This window comes from Fringilla coelebs, assembly GCF_963513975.1.
Source record: "Fringilla coelebs genome assembly, chromosome: 16".
Classification (NCBI taxonomy): domain Eukaryota; kingdom Metazoa; phylum Chordata; class Aves; order Passeriformes; family Fringillidae; genus Fringilla; species Fringilla coelebs.
In genome coordinates this window covers 14737850-14747684 of record NC_140042.1, presented here as the reverse complement: position 1 = coordinate 14747684, position 9835 = coordinate 14737850, and the positions used below count along the sequence as shown (strand labels likewise).

Sequence of the window (9835 nt, the reverse complement as noted above, 5' to 3'; positions counted from 1 at the left end):
GGCTCCCGGGGGCTGACATTTGAGCCCAGCCGCGGGACGGGACGGGGCGGGCGCCGGGACTGCCCGGGATCTCCGGGCGCTGCCGGATAGGAGCGGGATGGCGGGCGGGAGGCGCCGTGGGGGCGGCGGGCGGCGCGGGGGACCCCGGCAGCACCCCGCGACCCCCGGACCGGCCTCCTCGCCCGCACCTCTCTCTCCTGCAGCCACCCCGGCCCAGCCAAACGCAGGCGCTGCCCCCAAAACCGGCCGCTCCAAGAAGGCCCCGGAAGAGGCAGCGGCGAGGGCTCCCGACGTGGACTCGCTGGGCTTCCAGGCCATGGACCGTAACGTGCCGGGGCTGTCCCACGTCATCCTGCAGAAGCTCAACATGAAGAGCTATGAGGACTACAAGTGAGTGAGCACCCATGGGTGCCTATTCCCCACCCTCTCCTCCAGGAAGAGCATCCCGTGTGTCCCCCAGCATCTGGAGCAGCTCCCATGGCTTATCCCACCCTCCCAGCCCAGCCCACGGGGAGCTCTGATGGGCTTCTGGGTGGACCCCTCCAGAGTGCCTTGCTCCCTGTCCCCACCCAGGCCAGAAGGCTCCTGACTGGAGCTAAAAATCTTGGCAGCCTCAGAGGATATCAGCCCCACCGTTGTTGCAGTGGGCTGGATTCTGCTCACCCTCTGGCATCTGCAGGTCTGCCATGGATGGGAGGAAGAGCGGCAGCGATTTCGGCATCCGGACGTATTTTGACATGTTCCAGAAGATGGAGGACACCTTCAAGTTTTGTGTTGAGTGCAAGAAGCTCCCTGATGCCCTCCCAGACCCCAAAAGCCTCCGGCGTTGCAAGAGGTATGGTGGGGAGATGGTCTGATGGCGCAGGGATGGATCCATCCCTTACTTCCAGCCTGCTGGCTGGGGTGAAGTGAGGGGTGTCTGATCCCAGTGCCCACCTCCAGCCAGTGGGCACCCCTTGGAACACAGTGACACAGCCCTGAGAGGGGGTGGCAGGGAGCCAGGCTCGGTGGGCTGGATCGTGCCCCCCCTCCCCATGGCTGGGTGTTCTGCCTGTCTGCCCAGGTGCCAAAATGTGTACTACTGTGGCGTGGCATGCCAGCGTGCCAACTGGCCTCTGCACAAGAAGTTCTGCAAGAAGCTGAAGCTGGTGGCCCTGGACCGGCTGGTGGAGTGGCTCATCTTTACAGGTTAGGCGTGTGTCGCCCTGGGATCCCCATCCTGGGCTGCACAGGTCCTGGGGTGGGATGGTGTCCATTCTCCAGCCCCACTCCCACAGCACAGATGGGACAGGCGGCCTGGGCCTGTGGCACCACCACTGTACCCTCCAACCTCCTCCTGACCCCCCAGGAGACATCCCATTTCCCACGGACACCTGGACAAAACCTGCCCGGGACGTGAAGGGCTGGGAGGACTGGTTCTCCATGCAGGAGCAGCTGGAGGAGAAGCTGGGTGCCATCGTGGCTGGGCGCTACATGACCCTGCTGTGGGCCAACGCGGGGAAGCCGCGGCCGGAGGACACGGAGCTGCGGGAATCCATCCGGCGCCTGGTCACCGACTTCCACTCACGGCCGCTCACCATCGGCCTGGGACTGCGGCTTTTCGGCATCGACCCCCTCACCAGGCCCCTCACCGTGCACGTGGTGGGGGCTTCCCACGTGGAGACCCTCAACACGCGGCTGACGGACTACGACGAGCTGACGCGGATGTTCCCGGGGCACCAGGGCGTGGAGATGGTGATGGTGGGAGTGGACGTGGTGGACGGACCCATCATGAGGCCACCCCTGACCACGCTGGCGCCCCGGGGAAAAGTCTATCTCAGCAGCTACAAGGGGCTCTACCATGACTTCTGGGAAAGCCACGTGGAGACCAAGCTGGCTGCACCTCCTGACCTGGTGGTGGGCTTTCACCCTGGTGAGTGCCTGCGCCATGGAGGGGCTGGACCCTCACACACCACTGCTGGAATAGGGACATCCACAGGGGCACATGGGCTCAGGCACCACGCTGGGCGCCCTGGCAGCACCTGCGGCTGGGCCTGAAGGTGGCCTGGCATGTACTCAGGGCTTTGCACCAAGGCACAATGGGCAGCTGGGACATGGCTGCCTTGTCTCCCCACCAGGCGCTCTGTCCTGCCTGTGTCACTCCCCTGCAGGTGAAATGGATCCTTCCCTTCAGGTCTCGGTGTTGTGGCTTAGCCCAGGACCCAGAGTTTGGGGTGCCCCACGTGCTGATGGGAAGCTAGACCCCACCTTGCTGAGGGCTCCCAAACTCAATGCATACTTGGGGTGTCCACCACAGAGTGGATGCTATTGGAGCCGGCTTTCCCCTGGGCCAGGGTGGGATGAAAAAGAGGTGGAACCCTCATGGCTGTGTCCCCACAGGTTTCCATGCCTGCCCAGACCTGCTGGCAGGCTGGCTGCCCACCCTGCTGCTGCTGCGGGACTATCGCCTGCCCGTGCTCTTCACCGTGTACAGGTGAGCACAGCCCCACCCACAGCCCGGGTGAGCCGGCACAGACACCCAGTCACCATGCCTGTCCTCTCTTCTGGCAGTGAGCAGGAGCTGAAGGCCTCCCTGCAGATCCTTGTGGAGCTCGAGATGCACATTGTGGGTTATGCCAGCAACCCCTTTGCCTCACTGCGGCCCGAGCAGGTCTACTCGAGCCCCAACAAGCCGCCCGTCTACTGCAGCTCCCACTACATCGCCCTGCTGGGAGCAGAGGCTGTGCCGGGGGCTGAGGAGCTGGAGGATGATGATGGCTGGCAGGGAGGAGAGCCCAGTGCTGCTGCTGTGGCTGGGGGCAATGCCTCGGGGCTGGGCTGATTCCTGCCTGCCCTGACCATCTGACCCCCAGAGCCTCGCTGCCCGTCCAGGGCCCTCCGCATCCTGGGATCAGCAATCCAGAAATGCCTCACTGCACACTGCACAGGCCTGGGTGATGCAGCACCCCAGCACAGGCATGGCACCCTTCCACAGCACCAAATAAATCACTACCAGCAACCAGCTGCCGTGTCTCGAGCTTTATTTCCAAAAAGGCCTTTGTTTTCCTAAAGAAAACGAGGGGCTGAGCCCACCCCAGCCCGCCTCGAGCAGCCACGGCCTCTGGAGGGACAGAGGAGGGGACCCTGACTGCAGGACCAGCCATGCACGGGGCTGTGCAGCCCCTTGGGGTCTGGTGGGGAGCCCCAGCCCAGTGCTTGACTGTCACTGTCACCCTCACTGTGCCCCCATGCTGGTGCCTACCCTGCAGGGCACTGCTCCAGCCTGGCACTGGCCACCAGCCCGGCCACGGCAAATGGGCACCAGCTGGCACCTCCCCACTGCTCGCCAGCCTTGGTGGCCCTTGCGGACAGCAGGGCGGGTGCAGTCGAGGGAGGCAGCTCCCGCGGCATCGCCCGACGCTGCCGGGGACCCGCGCTGGCCTGGCGTCCCCTCCTGGTGCAGTCAGCGGGTCTGGCATGGCAGTGGTTGCACTGACCCGTGTGGGCACCCACGGTGGCTCAGGGAGGTCAGCACACTCCAGGGCTGCCAGCGCCCTGACAGCGGGTCCGGGTCCCTCCCTGGGCTCTGCGCCTGTCGGTGGGGCCGGGGTGGGCGGCAGAGCTGGCACAGTCCAGCACGGAGTGGCACTGCCGGTGTCACTCGGCGCCAGCGCGTTCCCGCAGCGCGGGCAGCGTCAGGGTCTCCGGCGCCGACTTCTTCCGCGGGCGAGTCTTGGGGGGAGCCAGGAACTCGGGGGCCTCGTCGCTGAGGGGGGTGGAGGGGGCGCTGGCAGGGGCCGAGTGCGTGGCCGTGGGCTGCCCCACCTCGCTGACCGAGATGGCCGGTGCCACCAGGCCGATGAGCTCGTTGGTGGCCTCCTGCGTCTCCTGCTCGTAGCGCCGCACCTCCTCCATCGTCATCCCTGCCGAGCACAGCCGGGCTTGGGGCCGCTCGGCACGGCCGCCTCCGGCACCCCCTCATCCCGGGCGGCCTGCGCCCCGCGCCCCGGCTCCCCACCGAGCGGGGGGACAGGAAGGGGACAGGGACTGGGGACAAGGGGACGGGCAGGGAAGGGGATGCTGGGCAGCACAGCCAGCTCCCCTGCTCCAGCGCCAGCCCAGACAGCAGACGGGAAGGGATGGACAGGCGACGCAGGCAGCGCAGGCAGGGGACACGCAGGGAGAGCAGATGGGAGCGGGGACACTCCACCGCGAGGTGCGGGAGGGGCACAAGCCCCCCTGCCTGCACCCACCCCCAGGCAGCAAGGCAGGGTCTGGGGTCTGTCCCCGGCAGGCAGAGGGGCTTAGGGGTGCTGGCTCCCCAGCTTTTGGTTTGTGGCCACTTGCATCTGAGTCTCGAAGGCCCGGACCTCTTCCAGGGACATGTCTGGAAGGCAGAGAGCCACTCACCGGGATGGCCTGGCACCCACCGCCAGCTGTCAGCAAACCCGGGGCTCCCGTCCCCGTGCCTGCACGTGGCAGTCACCTGCAGCACGTGTTCCTGCCAGAATGGGGATGCAGGCAGCACAGGCAGGGTGCTGGGACCCCTCTGCCCATCCTCCCCAAGCAGTGCCAAGGGGAGCGTGCAGCATGCAGGGGTGCAGGCAGGGGTGAGCTGGAAGCAGTGCAGGCAGTGCAGGAAGGGCAGGCAATGCAGGCAGGGCAGGGAATGCAGGCAGGGCAGGGAATGCAGGCAGTGGAGGTAATGCAGGCAGTGCAGGCATTGCAGGCAGGGCAGGCAATGCAGGCAGTGCAGGTAATGCAGACAGTGGAGGTAATGCAGGCAGTGCAGGCATTGCAGGCAGGGCAGGCAGAGCAGGGAATGCAGGCAGTGCAGGGAATGCAGGCAGTGCAGGCAGCAGTGCAGGCAGAGGAGGAGCAGGAGCTGTGGGGGGGTCAGTGGCATTAGCAGTCTGCCCTGCAGCCCCTCCCTCCACGGGCACCGTGTGCCCCCTCCCCACCGTGTGCCCCCACGGACTCACCACACCACTCGTCCACCCAGGCGAAAGCCTGCCGGTGCCCGATCAGCAGGATGTCCCGGATCACCTGCAACACCACGGGGGTCAGCACCCTGTCAGTGCCCCCCCCAGTGCCCCCCAGCTCCCCTTGGGCCCCCCTCACCTTGTGCACAAACTGCTCCACCCGCGTCTGCAGCCCCCACACCTCGAACTTGACGCTCACCAGTTTGTAGGAGCACATGATGGGCTTGGTGTGCTGGCGCCAGCCCTCCCGCAGCGGCCCCCGGCCCGTCTTGGCCGAGCTGAAGAAACGGGGGTCCTGGGGGGATGGGGAACATCAGAGTCCCAAGTTGCCCCTTGGGACAGGAGACAAGGGGGTGTCTCCAGGGAGCTCCCTCGGTCCCAGCCGTGGTACCTCCAGGCTGCGGTAGTAGCGCTCAGGGATCTCATCAAAGGCGATGTCCAGGAAAGAGACCTCGTGGTCACCCAGGATTTTGTCACTGTGGAAGATCTGGGGAGGGGAGGGAGGGTGAGTGACACGGACCACAAGTCATGAGGTGATGAGTTTGCCAGTTCTCAGCTGCACTGCTCACTCACATTCTCGCTGTCCCCACAGTTGTCCTCGTACTTGGTCTCAATGTAGATGGAGAACTTGGGCAGGAAGGAGCACTGCAAGAAGTGGCTGTCAGCTGTGCCCCGAGGGACACCACTCCCAGGGATGCCCACCCCAAGGGACACCCCACCCCGAGGGACACCCCACAGCCATGGATGCCCATCCCCAAAAGATGTGCAGTCCAGGGACACTGATCCTGAGGGACACCCACCCAAAGGACACCCAGCCCTGAGGGACACCCACCTCCAAGGATGGTCATCCTCAAGGAACACCCAGACACAAGGACACCCTCTCCAGGGGATTCCCACCCCCAAGGAAATCTGAGCCCCCAGGGACACCCACCCCGAGGGACACCCACCCCTAAAGGATGTCCATCCCAAAGGACACCCACCCCCAAAAATGCCCCCCCAGCACCCCCTCCCCAGCCACCTGCTGGGAGAGGGCACAGGTCATCCCATGCCAGCTCCTTACCGTGTACTCTGCAGGGACACCACGGCACGTTGGCATCACAGGGTGGCATCACCGGGTGATATCACAGGGGAGAGAGGGAGCAGTGAGACCGGGGGCAGCTCCTGCAGCCCCCTCCCCCCAGTGGGCAGGGACAGGGTGCCTGGGGTGCCCGTCCCACGCCCTGCCCGGGCTCACCCGTGATGGTGTAGGGGTAGTAGTTCCAGGCCTTCTCGGTGATGTAGAAGATGCGGGGGGTCACTGCCCGTGCCCAGCTCGGCAGTTTGCTGTGGGCACCGTGTCAGGGGACCCCCTCAGGACAGCACATGGCTGGTGCCACCCAGCCCTGCACTGCCAAACACAGCCTGGCTCTGGGATCCCCATTCCCACCCCAGGAACCCCATCTGCTACCTGGCACCCTCACCTCCACCCCAGGGACCCTCACCTGCACCTCAGAGCCTCATCTGCATCTCAGCACCTCTCCCAGGAGCCACTGCCACCTCCCCAGCAGCTGCATCTGCATTCCAACACTGTCATGTGCACCTCAGGACACCCCCAGGGACCCCTGTCACCTCCCCAGGACCCTCACCCCTGCCCCAGCTCCTCACCATTCACCCTCAGCTCCACTCCAGGATGCCTCCAGGCACCCTCACCAGCACCTCAGAACACCCCCAAGGAGCTCTGCTACCTCTCCAGCACCCTCCTTTATACCCCTGGGTCATCACCAGCCCCTCACAGCACCCTCAGGGACCCCTGCTCCCTCCCCTGCTACCTCCCCAGGACCCTCCCCAGTGTCCCAGCCTTCCCCCACTAGAGACCCCTGCCACCTCCCCAGCACCTTCATCTGTACACCAGGAGCCCTTAGGGATCTGTGCCAACTCCTCATCTCCACCCTCAGGGTCCCCACCTCCTCCCCAGACACCCTGACCCCCTCCCCAAGAAACACACACCCTCCATCCTGGACCCTCACTCCTTCCCCAGGACCCCTCCAGCTCCCCAGGGCCGAGCCCCCCGGGTGCTCCTGTCCCCTCCCAGCCCCCCGGCAGGATCGGGCCCCCTGGGGACTCGGGAGGTGGGTTTTGATTAATTTTCAGGCGTTATAAATAAATTTCAGGCGAGATGGGAATCGTGAGCGCTGCAGCTAAAAATAACCCGTCTCACACCAGCAGCTCGTGGTGGGGAGCAGCCCGTGCCCGCAGGCAGCTGAGGGGACATGGGGACAGTGCTGCTGGGGGCCAGCCCCTGCCCCACGGTGACACCCCCGGGGCCAGGGCATTGCCAAGCCCCGGATCAGGCACCCAGCAGCACCCAGAGGTGGGGCCCACCAGGGAGGGGGGGTGCACCCCTGCAAGGTGGGTGCAGGTCCTGGGGTGGGTGCACCCCATGAGAATAGGGCAGCCCCCCAGAAAGGGAGTGAACCCCTAGGATGGGTGCACCCAAAGGTGATGGGTGCAGCCCCCCAAGATCAGAGCATCCCAGGAGATGGGTACGCCCTGAGAGATGAGGGCAGCTCCCAAAATTCAAAGCACACCCCAAAGATGGGTGCACCCCAGGACTTGGGGACCCCACTGGGAGACACACACACACAGCCCTTGAAGATGGGTGGGTGCCTGGGAGATGGGTGCAGCCCCCCAAGATCAGTGCAGCCCCCCAAGATCAGTGCACCCCAGGAGAGGGGGGCACCCCCGGGAAATGATGGAGGGAGCCTGGGAAATAATGGGGGTAACCAAGAAAATCAGCCACTCTGCAACATGTCCAGGACCCAGGAAAGAGGAATTTTGGAGGAAGAGCTGGGGCCACCCCGCTGCCTGGCCATGCCCCCCCCGGCAGTGCCCCCCCAGCAGCCATCCCGGGCTCACCTGGAGAGGTGGACTCGCTTCTCCGTGAACTGCCCGGGGCCGTGCACGGGGTCCTCGTGGGGCTCGTTCTTCACCACCTCCACGCCCTCGCCCTTCTCGCTCTCCTGGTGGCTGTGCTTGCTGATGGTGTAGAGCTGCCCCACGCGGTACTGCAAGCACCGAGCCCGCCCTCAGTGCCGCCGGCCCCGGTGACCGCCCGGCACAGCCTGGGGGCCGAGCCACGCTGCCCAGAGGGGAAACTGAGGCACGGAGCAAGGGGTGGCAGAGCCTGAGCCGTGCAGCGGGCAGTGGGTTCCTGGGGCACCCTGTGTGACCTCCCGTGTCCCTAGGCTGTCCCAGCTCCCAGGCAAGGGCTGGATCCTGCTCTCCCTGCGCTCTGCCAGTGCCTTGCAGAATTCCTGAAGGTTTTCTGCTTGGCAAATCACCTGTGAGCCAGGGAGAAATGTCTGCATGATATGATCTATATGATATATCTGGAGGTGTCTGTGTCAGGTATATATCCATGAGGGTGTGGATGCGTGTTTGGGGATGCAGCTGTGCAATAAGGGTTGGACTGCTCTGCTGAAGATCCCATCCACCACCACAATGGCCAGCAGGATTTTACCACCCGACTCTGCCTGAATTAAAACCTTCCTCATGTGCCTCCAAGGAGAGATGGCACTGCCCAGGGTGGGCACCACTCCCCAAAACGGAGGCACCAGGGAGAGACCTTTGCCCAGGGACGCTGCCAGCTGTCAGCGCTGTTTGCCGACGGCAGTCAGGCTCCCTGCCAGAGCAGGGATGGAGTTTATGGTCCCTGTCGTGCCATCCAAACCCTCGGTGCCCTTCGCCTGCTGGTCCATGCCCTGGTCCCGCTGTGCCCCGGTGCTGCGGTCGGGCGCTGTGCCCCGAGGTCGCCGTGCCCAGGGACGGGCTGTGCCCCCGCCCGCAGCCCAGAGCACGGCTCGGCCCTGGCGCCGAACACCCCGAGCCCATCCCATCCCTGCCACCAGCCGCGCCACAACGAGACAGCAAAGGGGTCACCGTGTCCCTCCCAGGGCGTGAGACCCGCAGCCACCCCCCTCCGCGGGAGGGTCCGTGCCCGCTCGGCCCCCCTCACCTCCTCGGTGGTGAGCGGCATGCAGATGCGGTACTCCTTGACCAGCATGGTGACACCTCGGGCGGGCTGACACGGGCACGGCGGGCAGCACGGGGGTCAGGCGGAGGCGTCGGCGCTGCCGGGGACAGGGCTCATGCTGGGGCGGCGGGCAGGGAGCGGGGGGGACGCGGCGCTGCCTCCCGCGCTCCCGTCCCCGCACCCCCAGCTGGAGGCAGCCGCCCCGCTCCCGGTGACTTCACGAGCCGTTGCCATGGCAGTGGCGTGAGGTCACCCGTGCCAGCAGCAGCCTGGGTGTACCCAGCTGGGGACACCCCGGCACCCCAAAACCCTCCCGGCGTTAACCCCTTCCCTGCCAGGCAGACAAACCGTGTCCCCCTGGAATAGGGTGCCGTCCCTTCGGGGTGCCACATCCCCACCCAGCTGTGGTGGCCAGTGCGGCAGGAGGGTTGCAGGGACATGAGGATGGGGTCAGACTTGCCCGACGCTCCTGGGGACCCACCTCTGGGCGCCCACGCTGTCCTGCCCTGAGGGGTGCTCCCCGGGAGCAGAGGATCCTGTCCCTGATGGAGGACATCCCTTCCCTGGGCAGGAGCTGGATCCCTTTCCCCGAGGCTTCCCCCAGCACCTGTCTCAGGCAGCACCCACCCTGGGGCTGCCCCCCAGCACCCACCACACCCATGGCACTGCCAGGCTGTCACGCTGCCAGGGCTGGGGATGCTCAGAGTGAGCATCAGGACAGCTCAGGGGGCTCCTGGATGTGCCCTGAGACCCACAGAGAAGGGAGGGGATGTGGGCCCTCCTGAAAGTCACCCCGGATGGGGGGTCAGGCCTTGGAAGGGCAGATGGGGGCTCACATGGGATTTTGTCCGGAGGCAACTTG

At 65.7% G+C, this 9835-nt stretch overlaps 2 protein-coding genes across 2 annotated transcripts; one reads left to right on the top strand and one right to left on the bottom strand.

The window, feature by feature from the left end:
- Window positions 1–10: 10 nt before the first annotated feature.
- On the top strand, window positions 11–2994 carry MSS51 (MSS51 mitochondrial translational activator). Its single transcript, XM_084216370.1, has 6 exons — window positions 11–390; window positions 680–835; window positions 1064–1188; window positions 1349–1912; window positions 2380–2473; window positions 2551–2994. The coding sequence occupies exons 1-6, from the start codon at window positions 98–100 to the stop codon at window positions 2819–2821; spliced, it is 1503 nt and encodes a 500-aa protein (XP_084072496.1). The 5' UTR covers window positions 11–97; the 3' UTR covers window positions 2822–2994.
- A 16-nt stretch (window positions 2995–3010) lies between these two features.
- Window positions 3011–9036, bottom strand: LOC311159959 (cytoplasmic phosphatidylinositol transfer protein 1-like). The gene is made up of 8 exons (XM_084216369.1): window positions 8956–9036; window positions 7857–8005; window positions 6196–6284; window positions 5535–5626; window positions 5353–5448; window positions 5101–5256; window positions 4962–5025; window positions 3011–3902 (listed from the first exon to the last, which is right to left on the bottom strand). The coding sequence occupies exons 1-8, from the start codon at window positions 9001–9003 to the stop codon at window positions 3637–3639; spliced, it is 960 nt and encodes a 319-aa protein (XP_084072495.1). The 5' UTR covers window positions 9004–9036; the 3' UTR covers window positions 3011–3636.
- Between the last annotated feature and the right edge of the window lie 799 nt (window positions 9037–9835).

Excerpts from the sequence above, each read along its gene's own strand:
- MSS51 (XM_084216370.1), top strand. The coding sequence starts at position 98 with ATGGCGGGCGGGAGGCGCCGTGGGGGCGGCGGGCGGCGCGGGGGACCC. Across the intron at positions 836-1,063 it reads AGCCTCCGGCGTTGCAAGAG|GTGCCAAAATGTGTACTACT; the intron begins GTATGGTGGGGA and ends CTGTCTGCCCAG. Across the intron at positions 1,913-2,379 it reads GGTGGTGGGCTTTCACCCTG|GTTTCCATGCCTGCCCAGAC; the intron begins GTGAGTGCCTGC and ends GTGTCCCCACAG.
- LOC311159959 (XM_084216369.1), bottom strand. The coding sequence starts at position 9,003 with ATGCTGGTCAAGGAGTACCGCATCTGCATGCCGCTCACCACCGAGGAG. Across the intron at positions 5,627-6,195 it reads CTACCCCTACACCATCACGG|CTGACAGCCACTTCTTGCAG; the intron begins GTGAGCCCGGGC and ends CTCGGGGCACAG. Across the intron at positions 5,257-5,352 it reads GCTACTACCGCAGCCTGGAG|GACCCCCGTTTCTTCAGCTC; the intron begins GTACCACGGCTG and ends CCATCCCCCCAG.